Below are 19,453 nucleotides of genomic sequence, written 5' to 3'. Positions count from 1 at the left end.
TATTGAAACTTATAGGATACTGCGAGGCCTGGATAGAGTGGACGTGGAGAGGATGTTTCCACTTGTAGGAAAAACTAGAACCAGAGGACACCATCTCAGGCTAAAGGGACGATCCTTTAAAACAGAGATCAGGATGAATTTCTTCAGCCAGAGGGTAGTGAATCTGTGGAACTCTTTGCCGCAGAAGGCTGTGGAGGCCAATTCACTGAGTGTCTTTAAGACAGAGATAGATAGGTTCTTGATTATAAGAGGATCAGGGGTTATGGGGAGAAGGCAGGAGAACGGGGATGAGAAAATATTAGCTATGATTGAATGGCAGAGCATACCCAATAGGTCAAGTGGCCTAATTCTGATCCTATGTCTTATGGTCTTATGACAACTATAACTGTACAGTGGGAAACTTGGGTATTTCACAGTCACACAAGATCATGCATGCAAATATGTCTTGTTCATTAGGAAAAGGAAGATGTGTTAGTATATTTTATTTTTAGATGAAAATAGATGTTTGGATTTGAAATTTAATCTGGCTTTCCATAATCATGCAACTATGCATGGGGCTGTCTCTGGAGGCAAACATTTTGAGATCAGTTCAGTGAAGACTCTCACTGAATGTACACTGAAGAAGTACAGCTATTCTTATAGGTGAAACAATAGGTACCAGACGAGAGGGAGAAATAAAGAGACAGTTTGAGTTAGGTGAATGAAAATATAGTTCGGCGAGAGGCTTCAATAAAGGGCAAGGTGTTGTGATCAGCATGCTGAACTAAATTAAGTCCAGGATGTCAGTATAATCAGCCACTATGAAGTTTGAGATGCCAGGGCCTTATTCACAAGTGATTAGACATCTGGACCCATCTGGAGGGTCAATGTCTGTTGTTTGTTTTGGTTAGTACCATTCTGAAGAAAGATCTTCATCCAAAATGTACAGGGTGGTATGTTTCCAGCATTTGCTGCTTTGGTGTCAGAATTTCTAGACCTATTCTACTTTCTATCATCATGACTGTAACAACACACAAATGCAAAATACATTTCTTCCAGAAATCAGTTAATAAAATCAAACATGAGTTTTTTACTTCTTGGCTCAACTAATATTTCTTAAGATAATGTATAATATAGAAATATTTTGCAACCTTATGCAGCACTGAACACTGTCCAAAACAAACCACTTAGCTGCTTAATATAAAATACATTACCTTTTCTCCTTAGGTAAAGATGAAACGGCCATGTGCTTAGAGTGGATTTTGCCCCTTTTGTGTGACACAGATGGTTTCTTGTTCCTTTGGGAGAAATCATTCAAGAGATGCACCGATTTGAAATGTTAAATACAGTACTGAATTATTTATTGAATACTTGCTTAGAAAAGCAAGAATTTCATGATAGTCCATTTATGTTAAAATTTGGTGCTTTGTGAACAGATGTTTTGCAAAACCTAACGATGCGTACACTGTGCTTTTGTAATTATACAACAACAAATAGAAAGCTGCAGCCAAGATCTCAGGGCATTAGTAATATCAGAAAAGGGTTCTATGCTTGTGTTAATACATTGTGTGATATTTAATGCAAGTGCTGTAACAAAACTAAAGGGTTCTGTCCCCTGTTTTAATAATGATGGTGCAGTATGTTAGCATTGCACCAATTGAGATGGGCCAGGGAAATCTATGAAAAACTCATTCCAGGGAAATAAACTACACTTTGTCATTAGTTTACCATCACATATGCTTAAGGTTAGTGCAATTCCAAAGAGTGGGTTTGTGGAGGTAAATTGCACCACTTTCTTTTATATATAACCAGCAAGCTCCCTTAAAATAAAATTAACCAACAGGCCTATTTCATACCTCAGCTTTCTACAATTTGGGAGAGAAGAAAAGGAACAATGATCATTTAACTTCCATTAATTTGAGCTTTCTGGCATTGCTGGGAAAACATTGACACATCATGTCAGTATCAGAGATTAGCACTGGTTATGGTTATAATATTGTACATTGCTATCTTCTTAATGTATGTGGGGAAAAAAATTATAAAGCGCAGGCAAAAGGATAGATGTGAAAATATATCAATTCAAAAAGAAGATATCCACATTAACCAAACAATTTAATAACTCAATTTCCTTCAAATTATCATCATCTGGTGACATCAGTTATAAAGAGGACAAGATCAGAGGCACAGCCAAGGAATCAAGAGAAGCAGCATTTGCTCCTCTGAGTACACCATCAAAGATGCACAAACAGCACCCTATGTTGTTGATGCATGGGCCGGGATTCTCCAATCCCGTGCCAGTTCGGAAAATCGCTGGGGGGCGTGAGAATCACGCCACACCGATCCGACGCCAGGCCGGCAACCAGAGAATCAGTGCCAATCGCGCCCACAGGGTCGCCGCCGCGCCAGTCGGGGGGCGTTGAAAGCGGCCCCTCTGGCGATTCTACGCGCCTCGACGGGCGCCCGGCAAGTTCTGCCGAGTCCCACTGGCGTGGGCTACGAATGGTCCTACCTGGTTGGACCTCGGAGCTCTGGCTGCGGGGGCCGTCCTGGTGAGGGGGCGGGGATCCGACTCTGGGGGGCGGCCTCCACAGTGACCAGGCCCGCGATCGAGACCTACCGATTGGCGGGTGGGCTAATTCCATGGGGGGCCTATATTCCTCTGCGCACGGGCCCCTGTAGGGCTTCGCCATATTGTCCAGGGGTTGGCGTGGAGACGGCAACCCAAATGCATGCGTGGACCCGCAGCGGCCGTGGCGGCATGCGCAGACCCACGCCGGCCATGGCGCGCCGACTATAAGTGCCGGAGCAGGTGAGGGGGCAGCTACAATTTCATGGCTATCATGCCCTCTACCCATCCACCTCATCATAATTTTATGCGGGGTATGGGAGGTGCAGCTGGCACTCCCGTCAGCTAATTGAGGCCTTAAGAAGCCATTTATTTGGTAAGGATGGTAATGTGTCGGAAACTCAGCACCCTACCTGAACATTGGATGGGAAAGGAGAGGGTCATGCAATCTTTACAGGCCCCTCTTTTGATTGGGGGCTTTGTCACTTCCCCCTCACTCCATTGCTGAGACCAGCCACCCAATTACCTTGCATTCAGTCTCAGCAACAAATGTTGTTGGGGACTGGATGAAGTCCCACCCGTGACCATACTATCCAATCGACTGGCCAGCAACTCTTGGAGGTAGGATTTCATCCCAGCTTGGGGTGGAAGTCTCACTTTAATAGAATTAACATCCCAACCTTTTAATTTGGTGGACGTGCTGTCACTGAGTTAAGCTAGCATTTAAATATGATCTTTAACCATTTTAAAATGTTATTTATTCAATGTGATAAAATGTCTTTCCTTACCAACTTTCTATTTCTTGAACAAGTAGGTCTGGTAAGATGCTGTTGCATAAGAGAGAGAATTATTAATTTACAAAGAAATGCAACATCTCTATAAAACATCCCGTTCCAGCCTCCCCAAACAGGCACCGGAATTTGGCGACTAGGGGCTAAGGGGTTGGTTTAGCACAGTGGGCTAAACAGCTGGCTTGGAATGGAGATCAATGCCAGCAGTGCGTGACCAATTCCTGTACCAACCTCCCCGAACAGGCACCGGAATGTGGCGACTAGGGGCTTTTCACAGTAACTTCATTGAAGCCTACTTGTGACAATAAAAGATTATTATTATTAGTATTATTATTAATAAACAGAAACAGACCATACAGCCCAGTCGGTGAAGGCTGGAATTTATGCTCCACAATAGCCTCCTCCCATCCCTCTTATTCCATCCCTATTATCACCTTCTTCTATTCTTCCTCTTACAATTTGAATACAAGGAACCTTAATCGTACCACAGTGGTTAGCACTGCTGCCTCATACCTCCAGGGACCCGGGTTCAATTCCAGCCTTGTGTGACTATCTGTGCGGAGTCTGCACATCCTCTCTGTGTCTGCATATGGGTTTCCTCCGGGTGCTCCGGTTTCCTCCCACAGTCCAAAGATGTAAAGGGTAGGTGGATTGGCCATGCTAAATTTTCCCTTAGTGGCCAAAAGGTAAGACGGGGTTACTGGGTACGGGGATAGGGTGGAGGAGTGGGCTCAAGTAGGGTGCTCTTTCCAAGGGCCGATGCAGACCTGATGGGCCTATTGGCCTCCTTCTGCACTATAAATTCTATGATTCTATGATTGCTTCATTTGCAAAATGCATTTGTGTAACAATGCAAGGAAAAATTCAGATTCTCAATCTCAATGCTGATGCTCAGCAAATATATAGGGCGTGATTCTCCGCAAATGCGGAGAGTCGTGAAGGCTGCCGTGAAACTGGCCGTGTTTCACGGCAGCCTCCGCGCCCCCTCCCGGGACCCGATTCTGCTCCCCGGTCGGGGCTAGCAGCGGGGCCCCGTGAACCTCGGCATCGCAGGCTTAGCGAACTTCGCTAAGCCTGTGCGCCAAGGGTAACGGCGGCTGATGCGCACGATGATGTCAGCAGCGAATGCGCGGATTGGACGGCTCCAACCCGCGCATGCGCGGATGACGTCATCACGCATATGCGTGAAACCTGTGCTTGCGCGGGCCTTTATGCCCCTCAGCCACCCCGCGGACTGATCCAGCGGGGCGGCGGAGGAACAAAGAGTGCGCGGGGTTCGGACCCGTGGTGCAGCCGTGCCAATCGGTGCCATGGTTCTCCAGAACGGCACTTTGCGGCCGTTTTCACGAACGGTGAGAGCAGGTGTGTTGCCGTTCGTGAAAACGGCCGTAAAGGCCTGGGAAATCGGCCCATCGGCTAGGGGAGAATCGCTGCTCGCCGATTCATGTCGGGGGGCGGCCATGGGGGGGGGAGAATAGCGGGAGGTTGGGAAAAATGTCGGGAAGGTCCTCCCGCTATTCTCCGACCCGTCGTGGGGGGCGGAGAATCGCGCCCATAATTGTTCCTATCCTTTCAAAGGAGGAAGAAATAGAGAAACCTTCGAAGAGGAATAACTGAAGGATTTTTATAATAACCTTTATTAGTGTCACAAGTAGGCTTACATTAACACTGCAATGAAGTTACTGTGAATATCCCCTAGTCGCCATTTTCCGGCGCCTGTTCGGGTACACTGAGGGAGAATACACAATGTCCAATTCACCTAACAGCAAGTCTTTCTGGAGTCTGTGGGAGGAAACCGAAGCACCTGGAGGAATCCCACACAGACACAAAGAGAACGTGCAGATTCCGCACAGTGACCCAAGCCGGGAATCGAACCTGGGCCCCTGGCACTGTGAGGCAACAGTGCTAACCACTGTGCTAACAGATTTGGGAGTTGGCTTTAACAAGATTCACAAATGGGCAATCAGATTCAAAGTTGGTGATCTGAAATGACTTGAATTAATGCTGGCAAACTGATGTGTACACAAACTTCCAAACTCAAAGGCTGAGATCTATCCAGCCTGGTTTACAGAAGGTAACATTTGGATTTTTCATTAATCTATTAAAATGATGACCTCATATGTTTCGATGGCTTCTTCTGAAACTAAAATGTAGCTCTTTGTACATAAATACTTAATTAATCCTGATTGGTTGCTGCAGATTGATTGTAATGAAGCGTTCTGCTTTTTTCTGTTCCATTTCAGTTTGAATTAGTCCTCTACCAACTATTCAATCATACACTGAATGGCCGGTACATTGGGTGGTGGGCCGCAATACATTCAGTTGTTAACCAAATCAGTGATGGAAAAAATACAGAGGAGCAGCTCTGTTACATCAATCCTGCACTAAAAGCTGCTGTTTTCTGCAAAAAAGTCCGATCTTCACTGGAATGGAAACATCACTAAAAGTTCATGGAATAAGCAGTCATTTGTCATCATTCTGAGGGTGACCCCGAAATAGAAAAAGGGAACAAAAGAGGACATGAGAAATAAAACGGGAATAAGACAAAGAGGAATGAATAGGAACCGTAGGGTGGAAAGAAATCAAAATTCAGCAGTATGTACAGTTCTGGTCACTGAAGCATACAAACGCCTTGGGAGCACTGCAGGCTGATAATGTGTAGATTCAGGTCAAATGAAGTGGAGGATGGGAGATAATCAGGCACAGAATAAAAGGAGGACTGCAATGCTAATGTTTAAATAAATTAGTTGAAAGAAGAAGGTAGAGTAAATTTAGACAAATTGTTCAGCGGGCCAAATAAAAAGGCTTGAGTGAGAGCCCAGGGAACATACAAACATATTAATTAGGAGCGGGAGTAGGCCAATTGATCTCTCGAACCTTCTCTGTCATTCAACAAGATCATGGCTGATCTGCTTGTAACTTCAACTCCTACTAATAATATTTCAGCCCCTTGCTTATCAAGAACCTATCTAGTCCTGCCTCAAAAAACATTCAAATACTCTGCTTCCACTGCCTTTTGAGATAGAGGGCGGGATTCTCCACGATCAACACGATGGCCTGATGCCAGCGTCAAAAATGGCACGAACCACTCCGGCGTCGGGCCGACCGGAAGTAGTGGAATTCTCCGCATTTCCGGGGGTGAGGCCAGCGCCGGAGGGGTTAGTGGCAGCTGGCGCCGAAGGGACTGCGTGAGTTACCACATGCGCAGAACCGCCGGCGTGGTTCCATACATACGCAGACCGGCCAGCGTATTCTGCCGCATGCGCAGGAGGGTGTCTTCTCCGCGCCAGCCATGGCGGAGCCCTACAGGCGCCGTGCTGAAGGAAGAAGTGCCCTCACAGCCCAGGCCTGCCCACAGATCGGTGTCCCAATCGCGGGCCAGGCCACCGTGGGGGCCCGCCCCGGGGTCGGATCCCCCCCCCCTCCCCGAGTCCTCCCCGAGGACCGCACCAGCCAACTTACCTGCCAGGTCCCGCCACGTGAGCCCATGTCCAATCCACGCCGACGGGACTAGCCAAAAATGGGCGGCCGTTCGGCCCATCGGGGCCCGGAAAATTGCCAGGCGGGGTGCTACCAATGTCCCCCGACCGACGTGGCGTGAATCCTGCCTCCACCCAAAATCTGGCGCCGGAGAATATGGCAGCCAGCGTTGGGGCGGCGGGGTGGGATTCACGGCGCCCCCCGGGGATTCTCCGGCCCGGGAATTCTGCCCACGATCTTCAGAGATTACCCTCACAGTGAACAATAACATTCTATTAGCTTTCCTAATCACTATACTAGTCTTTTGTGATTCATGCACTAGGACACCCATATCCCTCTGCACCTCAGACCTCTGCAATCTGTCCCCATTTAGATAATAAGTTTATTTTTTATTCTTTGTGCCAAAATAGACAACTTCACGTTTCCCCACATTATACTCCATTTGCCAGTTTTTTTGCCCACTCACTCAATCTATTTGCATCCTTTTGTAGCCTCATTGACTGGTTCCACTAGTACATGTGACTCCTACAAAGAACTCCAATAAATTGGTTAACATGATTTTCCTTTCACAAAACCATGTTGCCTTGAATGTTTCCAAGTGCCCTGCTATTAGTAATGACTTCTAACTTTTTTCCTGTCACAGGCTAACTGGCCTGTAATTTCCTGCTTTCTGTCTCCCTACCTTTTTGAATAAAGAAGTTAAATTTGCCATCTTCCAAACTAATGGGGCTTTCGCGAATCTAGGGAATTTTGGAAAATTAAAACCAACGAATCAATATCGAATTCTGCACTTCATTCAAGGTCTTAGGTTGAAGTCCATCCGGACCAAGAGATTTGTCAGCCCACAGATCCAACAATAAACTCAATACCATTTCACTGGTAATTGTCATTTTCTTGAGTTCCGCCCTCCCACAGATAATGGGCCCTTCCCTTGGCATTTTTCCTTCTCATTGGAATGTGTCTGTTCTGAAATATCCCTTTAAACATCTGCCACTGAGCATCTCTTGGCCTGTGAGACACGACTGGGCTGCTCGGGTGGCAGTTCCAAGGTCCCCAGGTGGCATCATCAGTGCCAGGGTGCCACCCTGCCCAGAGGCCAACCACCCAAGGGGTTCAGATTGTCTGGGAGACTCCGCCAGGTACCATTCTGCCTGGCCCCATTTGTGGAGACCAGTACTGAACAGCGCTCGAATGGGGTCTCCTCAGAAAGATTGATAGACCCTGGGTGGCCATTAGGTTTGGCACAAGAATGGCTAAGTGGGTTCTTAAACGCACCTAATGGTGCAAGATTGGTTATATCCCATGAGGTGTCACAGCCTTCAGGAACCCCAGGGGGGCCTCCCCCGGGATTTACTGACCACATCGCACCCCAGTTCTGGCAGGACGCGGTCGGTAGATCGCGCCCACAGAAAATGATGATCGCAGAAAGAGAGCATCAAGTAAACAAGAAGTATCAGACACTGATGTAGCATGCAACATCATAACCTTCAGATTTGTGTGAAGTGGCTCAACCTAGCAATCCAAAAATGAAGCCCTAGAATGTAAGGTGGAGGCTATATTATGCCATGGTACTCATACTGAGAGAACCACTTAGTCTGAGAGCAAAATGCATTGGCAAGAATGGGGATCTGGAGTTCCAGCTAATAAATGAGTGGCTGTTGTGTGCTGTCTCAGCTGGAGCAAGTCTAAAGCTTGGACTGGCAAACCTAAATGTGCCAACAGAGATTCACAATGTGTTTCAGCACACAAAACTATTCAATGCTGAAAGATTCTAAAGGAGTACAAAGATGTGTTTTGCAGTTGGGATGTTTATCTGGAGATATCATCTTGAAGTAGATGAGACTGTGTAAGACCAATTCAGCACCCACTTAAAAAACAGATAGAAGAGCTGGAAAAGATAGGAGTAATCAAGAAAATGGCAACTCTAACAGACTGAATTAGCAGCCAGGTAGCAGTGAAACAACTTGGAAAGCTGAGAGTATGTTTCTACCCAAAAGATCTAAGTGAAGCCCTCAAGAGATCTTACCAAAGACAGTTTGTCACAACTTGCCAAGTCAAAGATCTTTACTAACCGAGAGGCAAAGGCTGCGGGAAAAGTGGTAGCTCTCTAACTATATTTTGGACGCCATTCAGGAGATACAAATGGTTGTGCACGCTGTTTGGAATTTCCACAGCTCCTGAGCAATATCAATGCAGACAGCTTGAGATAGTCAGTGATCTTTCTGGAGTGGAACCATAGTAGATGATCTACTAAACAAAATGGAAGCACCCTTAGCTGATTATGATTAGAATTGAAATGAAATGAAAATCGCTTATTGTCACGAGTAGGCTTCAATGAAGTTACTGTGAAAAGCCCCTAGTCGCCACATTCCGGCGCCTGTCCGGGGAGGCTGGTGCAGGAATCGAACCGTGCTACTGGCCTGCTTGGTCTGCTTTAAAAGCCAGCGATTTAGCTTTGTCAGCTAAACCAGCCCCTGAATTGAATGACAGCTAGAGACAGTTGGCCAGATAAACCTGAAGCTGAATAAGGAAAATCTGCAATTGAAGGTGCCTGAAGTAAAGAACATAGGTCATGTACTGAAAGCAAAGGGCCTTCACCCTGGTTCTGATATATATCCAATATATGTGAAAGCGGTGCAACGATTTGTTGGATTTGTGAACTACTTATCAACATTTTGCCTCATTTGTTGTTGGAGTGTGAACCATTACGCAAGATCGCTGCCAATGATGTGAGGTGGTATTGGGGCACAGAACAAGTAGCAGCATTCACTAAGATCAAACAAGTGATAACGACGCCTGTGCTGAGGTACTACAATGTCAATGGAGAAGTCACCTTGCAGTGTGACGACACCAAGCCAGGTCTTGGAGGAACCCTATTGCAGCAATGACAATCAGTTGTATTTGCATAAAGACATTAATGTAAACTGAATGATGCCATGCTCAAATCGAAAAAGAGTGCCTGGCCATTGTTTTTGCTTATGAGCATTTTCATCAATATCTGCTTGGTATAGACAAAATAACAGAGGCGTCTGACCACAAGCCATTTCAAAGTATTTTTCTTAAACAGCTACGATTTGCTCAAGTGTCTGCAAAGAATGTTACTTTGTTTAGAGATAGCATCTGGATGTGCCTTTGTAAGCATCCTTCCTGTTGATCCCCTTAGTTCCTATTTCTTTTATTTTTCTTTAGCGTTTTTGGTCCACGATGGCGTAACAACATTCAAGCAATGGGACAAATTTGGTATGCTGCTGAAAGCAACACTCCCATGAAGCACATTGAGGATACCACAAGGGAATCTGAAACCTTAACCTGAGAGGGAGGGAGAACTCCTTCTCGCACGTGTATAAGGTGTACTCTAGAATTGATTTCTTTGTGGTGAGTCAAGTGGTGCTGATGGGGTGGTGGGGACAGAGTATGCGGAAATTGTGATTTTGGGTCATGCACCCCACTGGCTGGAGGCGAGGCTTAGCTTGGGGCAGGTGCAGAAGCTGGGATGGAGGCTAGATTCGGGTCTTTTGGCAGATGAGGGGTTTTACGAAAAAGTGAGGCTGGCGATTGGGGATTATGTGGAGCTAAGTCAGAATGGGGAGGTGTCGGCAGCCAAGTTCTGGGAGGCATTGAAACCTGTAGTTCCAGGGGACATTATCTCATTCAAGGGCGCAAGGGGATAAGAGGAGGAGCGAGAAGCATGGACGGTTGCTAGACGAGACAGTCGAGATGGACGGGAGATACCCGTGGTTCCCACTAAGGAGTTGTTGGCAGAGAGGAAGAGGTTGTAGGGGAAGTTTGATAATGGGAAAGGCGGTGGAGCAGTTACGGAGGGTGAGGGGGGTGCAGTATGAATATGGAGAGAAGGCGACTTCCGGTGGCGGCAGTGAACAGTTAAGCCGCACATTCGACGGCTCCCGCGGAGAACGGACTTTGGGGCTCTTTTCAGGGCCCCCAACGGAGCTGCAGCGGCGAATCCCAACGGGGAAGAAGACAGGAGTCGACCCCAACGGTCCCATGGTCCGGACCAGGAGCGGGGCAGAAAAAAAACCGAGGAAAGTGCCTCTGAAAAAACGGGGGCAGGAAGAAAAAATGGCGGCCGGCGATGGCCTCAAGGAGCTGAGGAAGTGGGCCCAGGAGCAGCAGGCGATTCTGCTGCGCTGCTTCCAGGAGCTGAAGTTGGAGCTGCTGGAGTCCCTGAAGGTAACCAACAGGGAACTGATGGAGACCCAGACAGCCCAGGGGGCTGCGATCCGGGAGCTGCAGCAGCAGGCCTCCGAAAGGGAGGACGAGGTCGTGGCCGTGGCGGGGAAGGTGGAGATGCACGAGGCGCTCCATAAAAGATGGCAGGAGCGGTTCGAGGAGCTGGACAACCAGTCGAGGAGGAAGAATTTGCGGATCCTGGGCCTCACGGAGGGGCTGGAGGGGTCGGACCTAGCGGCCTATGTGGTGATCATGTTAAACTCGCTGATGGGGGCTGGGTCCTTCCAGGGGCCCCTGGAGTTAGAGGGGGCCCACAGAATTCTGGCTAGGAGGCCCAAGCCGAACGAGCCGCCGCGGGCGGTGTTGGTGAGGTTTCATCGGTTCGTGGATCGTGAGTGTGTGCTCCGGTGGGCCAAGAAGGAGCGGAGCAGCAAGTGGGAGAACACAGAGGTGCGGATCTTCCAGGACTGGAGTGCGGAGGTGGCGAGGCGGAGGCCCGGGTTTAACCGGACGAAGGCGGTGTCCCACAGACCGAGTGTGAAGTTCGGCATGTTGCAGCCGGCGCGTCTGTGGGTCACCTATAAGGATCGGCACCACTATTTTGAGTCCCCGGAGGAGGCGTGTGCCTTTGTGCAAGCCGCGAAATTGGACTCAAACTGAGGGTCTAGGATGGGGGATGTTGTATAATATTGTATTTGCAATTGCTTGGTTTAGTGTAAGAATGTCGTACTGTTTTTTCTATAGGGGTTTTTAAGCAGGGGTCGGGTGGACGGGTTCGGGCAGAGGGGTAAACGGGGAGGTCGGGGAGCTGGTGGGGGGACTGACAATGGGAGTGGCCCTGGAGGAGGCGGGGCCCGGCAGGGCGAAAGCGCGGGCTTTCTGCGGGTTTCCCGCGCTGTGAGATGGTGGGGGCGGGGCCGGGGCTGAGAAGCGCGGGTCGTTGCTGGTTGTTTTCTTTTCCCGCGCAAGAGCGGGGGGAGGGTGGACCCGTTGACGGGCACAATGGAGGAGGGGCAGTCCCATGTTGGGAGGAGCTGAAGGTAGGGCGGGAGTCGCCGGGGTCAGCAGAAGTTAGCTGGCTCACGGGAGTGCTGTGGAGGGAGGGGCGCGGCTAGGAGGGGTCCTAGCCTGGGGGGGAGGGGAGGGGGGGGGGGGGGGGTACTGGGTTGCTGCTGAAACGGTCAGGAAGGAGCTGGAGGACGCAGTGGTGCTGGAGGGGGGGGGGAGTTGCCGCCGTGGGAAACTGGCAGAGCGGGGGACGCTGGCCGGGGGTGGGCAAGGGATGGGGTATGGCTAATCGGCAGGGGAGGGGGGCAGAGAGCCCCCGGATCCGGCTGATAACCTGGAATGTGAGGGGGCTGAATGGGCCGGTCAAACGGGCCCGGGTATTTGCGCACCTGAAGGGACTGAAGGCGGATGTGGCCATGCTCCAGGAGACACACCTGAGAGTGGTGGACCAGGTTCGGCTGAGGAAGGGATGGGTGGGCCAAGTATTCCACTCAGGGTTGGATGAGAAGAGTAAGGGGATGGCGATCCTGGTGGGGAAGAAGGTGTCGTTTGAGGCATTAAATGTGGTGGCTGACAGTGGTGGGAGATATGTGATGGTGAGTAGCAAGCTGCAGGGGGAGCGGGTGGTGTTGGTGACTGTTTACGCCCCAAATTGGGACGATGCGGGGTTTATGCGGCGTATGTTGGGCCGCATTCCGGATCTAGAGGTGGGGGGCCTGATCATGGGGGGGAACTTCAACACAGTACTGGATCCCCTATTGGATCGATCCAAGTCCCGGACGGGTAGGAGGTCGGCGGCGGCTAAGGTGTTGAGGGGATTCATGGACCAGATGGGGGGGGTGGACCCCTGGAGGTTTGCGAGACCAAGGGCCAGGGAATACTCGTTTTTCTCCCACGTACATAAGGCCTACTCAAGGATCGATTTTTTTGTCCTGAGCAGGGGTTGGTGTCGAGGGTGGAGGATGTGGAATACTCCGCCATTGCCATTTCAGATCATGCCCCACACTGGGTGGACCTCGGGCTGGGGGAAGAGAGGGACCAACGTCCGCTCTGGCGCATGGAGGTGGGGCTGCTGGCAGATGAGGAGGTGGCCGAGAGAGTTCGGGGGTGTATCGAGAGGTACCTTGAGGCCAATGATAACGGGGAGGTTCGAGTGGGGACGGTCTGGGAGGCATTGAAGGCGGTGATGAGGGGGGAATTGATCTCCATCCGAACCCATAGGGAGAGGGGGGAGCAGAGGGAGAGGGAGAGACTGATAGGGGAAATGGTGCAGGTGGATAGGAGATATGCGGAGGCCCCAGAGGAGGGATTGCTGGGGGAGAGGCGTAGCCTTCAGGCCAGATTTGACCTATTGACTACCAGAAAGGCGGAAGCTCAGTGGAGGAAAGCACAGGGGGCGGTGTATGAATACGGGGAGAAGACGAGCAGGATGCTGGCGCACCAGCTCCGGAAGCGAGATGCGGCCAGGGAGATTGGGGGAGTGATGGATGGAGCTGGGAAGGTGGTGCGGAGGGGGGTAGATGTTAATTTGGTCTTCAGGGACTTCAATGGGGAACTGTACCGGTCTGAACCCCCGGTGGAGGGGGGTGGAATGGAGCGCTTCTTGGACAAGCTGCGATTCCCGAGGGTGGAGGAGGAGCAGGTGGAGGGACTAGGGGCGCAGATCGAGCTGGAGGAGATGGTCAAGGGGATAGGGAGCATGCAGTCGGGGAAGGCTCCGGGGCTGGACGGGTTTCCGGCGGAATTCTATGAAAGTTATGTGGACCTGTTGGGCCCCCTGTTGGTCCGGACCTTTAACGAGGCAAGGGAGGGGGGGGCTTTGCCCCCAACTATGTCACGGGCACTGATTTCCTTGATCCTGAAGCGGGACAAGGACCCTCTGCAGTGCGGATCATATAGGCCGATTTCGCTGCTGAACACCGACGCTAAACTGCTGGCAAAGATCCTGGCCACTAGAATAGAGGATTGCGTGCCCGGGGTCATTCATGAGGACCAGACGGGGTTTGTGAAGGGAAGGCAGCTGAATACAATCGTACGAAGGCTCCTCAATGTTATTATGATGCTGGCTGTGGAAGGGGAGGCGGAGATAATGGTGGCATTAGATGCGGAGAAGGCCTTGGAAAGGGTTGAGTGGGAGTATTTGTGGGAGGTGTTGGAGAGGTTTGGGTTTGGGGAGGGTTTTATCCGGTGGGTGAGGCTGCTCTACGAGGCCCCGATGGCGAGTGTAGCCACAAATAGGAGGAGGTTGGAGTACTTTTGGCTGTACCGAGGGACAAGACAGGGGTGCCCCCTGTCCCCCTTGCTCTTCGCGTTGGCAATTGAGCCCCTGGCCATGGCACTGAGGGAGTCAGGGAACTGGAGGGGCCTGGTGCGGGGTGGGGAGGAGCATCGAGTGTCGCTGAACGCGGACGACCTGTTGCTGCATGTGGCGGACCCGGTGGGGGGGATGCCGGAGGTGATGAGGATTCTTAGTGAATTTGGGGGTTTCTCGGGGTACAAGTTGAACCTGGGCAAGAGTGAGGTGTTTGTGGTGCATCCGGGGGATCAAGAGGAGGGGATTGGTAGGCTCCCATTGAAGCAGACAGGGAAGAGCTTCAGGTACCTAGGGGTCCAGGTGGCGGGGAGCTGGGGGGCCCTGCACAAGCTCAACCTCACAAGGTTGGTGGAGCAGATGGAGGAGGAGTTTAAGAGGTGGGATATGTTACCGCTGTCACTGGCGGGGAGGGTGCAGTCCGTTAAGATGACGGTGCTCCCGAGGTTTTTGTTCCTGTTCCAGTGCCTTCCCATCCTTATCCCGAAGGCCTTTTTTAGGAGGGTCAACAGGAGTATCACGGGATTTGTGTGGGCGCATGGGACTCCGCGGGTTAGAAGAGTGTTCCTGAAACGAGGCAGGGATAGGGGGGGCTGGCATTGCCCAACCTCTGTGGGTACTATTGGGCTGCCAACGCAGCGATGGTGCGTAAGTGGGTAATAGACGAGGAGGGGGAAGCATGGAAGAGGATGGAGGCGCCGTCTTGTGTGGGCACGAGCTTGGAGGGCTGGTAACGGCGCCGCCGCCGCTCCCTCCAACGAGGTATACCACGAGCCCAGTGGTGGCGGCTACCCTCAAAATTTGGGGGCAATGGAGACGGCACAGGGGAGAAATGGGGGGCTCGATGGAGGCCCTGATATGGGGGAACCATCGGTTTGTTCCAGGGAGCATTGATGGCGGATTTCTGGGCTGGCACAGGGCAGGGGTTAGGAGGTTGAGGGACCTATTTGTGGAGGGGAGGTTCGCGAGCTTGGGGGAGTTAGAGGGGAAGTTTGGGCTCCCCCCGGGGAACATGTTTCGGTACATGCAGGTTAGGGCGTTTGCCAGGCGGCAGATGGAGGGGTTCCCCTTGTTGCCCCCACGTGGGGTACAGGACAGGGTGCTCTCGGGGGTGTGGGTTGGAGGAGGGAGGATTTCAGGCATATACCGGGCAATGCAGGAGGTAGGCGAGGCCTCGGTGGAGGAACTGAAGGGTAAATGGGAAGAGGAGCTGGGTGAGGAGATTGAGGAGGGGACGTGGGCGGACGCCCTGGAGAAAGTGAATTCCTCCTCTTCCTGTGCGAGGCTTAGTCTCATACAGTTCAAGGTGCTGCATAGGGCCCACATAACTGGGTCGAGGATGAGTAGGTTTTTCGGGGGCGAGGACAGGTGTGCTAGGTGCTCGGGGAGCCCAGCGAACCACGCCCATATGTTTTGGGCGTGCCCAGCGTTGGGGGTGTTTTGGAAGGGGGTAGCAAGGACAGTGTCGAGGGTGGTGGGATCCAGGGTCGAGCCAGGCTGGGGACTCGCAATTTTTGGGGTGGCAGTGGAGCCGGGAGTGCAGGAGGCAATAGAGGCCGGTGTTCTGGCCTTTGCGTCCCTAGTAGCCCGGCGAAGAATCTTGCTCCAGTGGAAGGATGCGAGGCCCCCAAGTGTGGAGTCCTGGATCAATGATATGGCGGGGTTCATTAAATTGGAGAGGGTGAAATTTGCCCTGAGGGGATCAGTACAGGGGTTCTTTAGGCGGTGGCAGCCTTTCCTGGACTTCCTGGCGGAATGGTAGGGAAATAGGCCGACAGCAGCAGCAACCCGAGGGGGGGGGGGGGTCTGGATTGGGGGGAGGAAGAACTGTGTACATGGGTCTGTGGGATGTGGCGGGTGCTATCTCTTTCCCTTTTGTTGTTGGGGTGCTCTTTTGTTTTTCTTTTCCTTTTTCCTTTTGTTTGAAGTTGCTCTTTAAGTTGGGGGGGTATTGTTCTTGGGGTGTTACCGCGGTTGTTTGTTAATAGAGTTAAGATGTTTATATTTTGTAAAAATTTCAATAAAAATTATTTTTAAAAAAAAGAATATGGAGAGAAGGTGAGTCGTACGCTGGCTCACCAGCTGCAGAGGCAGGAAGTGTCTTGGAAAATTCTAAGGACACGGTCAGAGAAGGTGAAGGTGGCGTCAGAGCCAGGGAGGATAATGAGGTGTCCAGGGGATATTATGAGAAGCTGCATAAAGCCGAGCGGATAGAGAGGAAGGGGATATGGGTTTTGTTTTTGGACAGGTTGGAGTTCCCAAGGTTGGAGGAAGGGAAGAAGCAGGCATTGGAGGAGCCCCCACTGGAGCTGACGGAGGTGATAGACAGTATCAGGGAATTGCAGTCAGGAAGGCCCCGGGGCCAGATGTCTTTCCAGCGGAGTTCTGTAAGGTGTTTGTGGCTGATCTGGCACCTCATTTGTTGGGGATGTTTAGGGAGGTGTTGGAGAAGGGGCAGTTGCCAGAGACGCTGGCACAGGGGCCTATTACACTAATCCCGAAGAAGGGAAAGGATCCGCTGGAATGTGGATCGTGCAGGCTGATTTGACCATCAATTCACTCGAGGTTTTAATAGACTTACAACTGAGCCTGCCTGCGACCAGAAGAACTGAGGGCAGGCTAACACCATGAGGCAGCAGAGCTAACCACTGCACCACTGTACCGCCCACGGACGTCACTGTTTCTCTGGATGTGGAGAAAGCCTTCGATTGGGTGGAGTGGAAGTTCCTATTTGAAATTCTCGGAAGGTTTGGGTTTACGCCAAAGTTTGTGGCGTGTGTGTGTTTTGTATGCTTTTGTATGCATCCTTGGTGGCAAGTATACGTACAAATGAGTTGAGTTCACCAAGTTTTGGACTGCACAGGGGTACAAGGAAAAGGAGTCCGTTGCCGCTGCGGCTGTTCATGCTGGTGATTGAGCCCTTGGTGATGGCCCTTCGGGGGTCTGTGGACAGGGGATTGTAAGGGGGTGCAGAGAGCACCGGGTGTTGTTATAAGCGGACAACCTGTGTCAGATCTGCTGGAGAGTATGGGTAAGATTATGGGACTATTGGAAAGGTTTAGGGCGTTCTCTGGGTATAAACTAAATGTCGGGAACAGTGAAGTTGTCCGGTGAATGCGGCAGGACGAGGAGCCAATTTAGTAGCTGGGGAAAAGTTTAGGTATTTGTGGAATCAGGAGACGTGAGAATGGACTATGATGCATTTTTTTTTTCGACGAACTTTCTTACAAACTTGTATCAATGCAGGTTACAGCAAGTAATCCCCCTGGGAAACATCCCTCCCAACAATCAACTATACCGTCTGTACAGATTTTTCCTCTTTTTCACGCCCCCTCTCCCCATCAACCACCCGCCCTCCCACCCGAATGCGATGAACAGCTCCTCAAACACAGTCACAAACATCCCCCACCTTTTCTCAAACTCCCCCGCTGAGCCCCTTAACTCAGACTTTATCTTCTCTAACCACAGGAAGTCGTACAGGTCACCCAACCATGCTGCTGCCCACGCTGGCGATGCCTTCCGCCACTCCAGCAAAATTCGTCGCCATTCAATCAGAGAGGCGAAGGCCACGACATTGGCCTTCTTCCTCTCCATGAGCTGCGGCTTCTCTGAAACCCCAAATATCACCACCAAAGGGTCCGGGTCCACCTCTTCCTCCACTGTCCTGGCTAAGACCACAAACACTCCCGCCCAGAATCTTCCCAATTTTTCGCAACCCAAAACATGTGCGCATGATTTGCTGGCCCCCGTCCACACCTCTCACACTCATCTGCTACCCCCTTAAAGAACCCACTCATTCTCGCCCGAGTCATATGCACCCTGTGCACCACCTTAAACTGTATCAGGCTCATCCTTGCACAAGAGGAGGTCCCGTTTACCTTTGCAGTGCCTCACTCCATTCTCCCCAATTGATCTCCATTCCAAACTCTGCTTTCCATTTCTCCTTGATCTTCACCACCCGCTCACCTCCCTGCTCCCCCAGCCACTTATATATATCCCCAATTTTTCCCTCGACTTCCACATCCGGAAGCAACAGTCGCTCCAACAATGTGTATCCCGGCAACCTAGGAAACCCCTTCCAGACCATTCACGCATAGTCCCTACCTGCAAATACTTGAACTCACTACCCTTCAGCAGCTCTACCCTCCCCCTTTGCTCCTCCAGACTAGTGAGCCCTTCCTCCAAATACAAATCCCTCACCTTGAACAGCCCCACTTCCCTCCACCTCCTATATACACTATCCATCCCCCCCCAGCTCAAACCCATGATTCTCGCACAGCGGCATTAGCACTGACATCCCTTCCATCCTAAATTCCCCCTCAGCTGATTCCATATCTGATCCGCTATCAATTGCACATAAAGACTCGAATCGGTACGAGAGAGGCTTTATTACGTGAGATGTTTATCCTTCGACTGCAGCTGGTAGAATGGCAGCTCAGGAGAACTCATGAATATTTATACTGCTCCCTGTGGGCGGAGCTAGCCGGCAGGGGCTACTGACAAACCTGTAATACAGGTACTGCTGTACATCCCCTAATACAGGCACACATATATTTACACAGTGGTGGATTACCACAATATCTTCACCGTGGACTGCACCACTGGACTCCCTGAATACCTACTCAGAGCCATTGGCAATGCTGCCGTCACCATAGCCCTCAAACTAGACCCCTTAAAAGATTCCTCCTCGGCTTCCGGATGGGGCGATGCGGAGCTAAGCAGCACGTTCGGTAGCTCCCGCTATTTTTGGTCTTTTCGGCTCTTTTAAGGGCCCGTAGCGGTGCTGGTTGGACTTTCCCCCGTGTGGGAACACATCCCCTGTGCTTATCTGCTGGTGGATGGACTGGACCAGGAGCGGAGCGGTCAAAAAATCGGCTTTGGAGCAGAGAAAGGTGCGAGGCAGGAAAAACAAGATGGCGGCAGGCGGCAGGCATGGCCGCAGGCAGCAGGGGGCGCAGGAGCAGCAGGAGCTGCTTCAGCGCTACTTTAGAGAGCTGAAGGCTGAGATCCTGGAACCGTTTAAGGCCTCGCTGGACAAGCTCATGGCGACTCAGACGGCTCAGGGTGCAGAGATCCGAGAGCTACGGCAAAAGGCCTCGGAGAGCGAGGACGAACTCCTAGGCCTGG

At 51.1% G+C, this 19,453-nt stretch overlaps 1 protein-coding gene across 9 annotated transcripts in view; it reads right to left on the bottom strand.

The window, feature by feature from the left end:
* Positions 1-19,453, bottom strand: part of LOC119971263 — a 141,695-nt gene that overhangs the window by 59,569 nt on the left and 62,673 nt on the right. For all 9 annotated transcript variants that reach the window (XM_038806582.1, XM_038806581.1, XM_038806574.1 and 6 more), the window contains 2 exons: positions 3,334-3,372; positions 1,194-1,277 (listed from right to left, as the gene is read on the bottom strand). In XM_038806582.1, coding sequence (XP_038662510.1) covers positions 1,194-1,277; positions 3,334-3,372 — 123 coding nt within the window. The remainder of the gene's footprint in view (positions 1-1,193; positions 1,278-3,333; positions 3,373-19,453) is intronic.

Source organism: Scyliorhinus canicula, chromosome 9, assembly GCF_902713615.1.
Source record: "Scyliorhinus canicula chromosome 9, sScyCan1.1, whole genome shotgun sequence".
NCBI classification, from domain to species: domain Eukaryota; kingdom Metazoa; phylum Chordata; class Chondrichthyes; order Carcharhiniformes; family Scyliorhinidae; genus Scyliorhinus; species Scyliorhinus canicula.
Note: the sequence above shows the minus strand (reverse complement) of the source record. Positions and strands in the feature narration are given on the sequence as shown.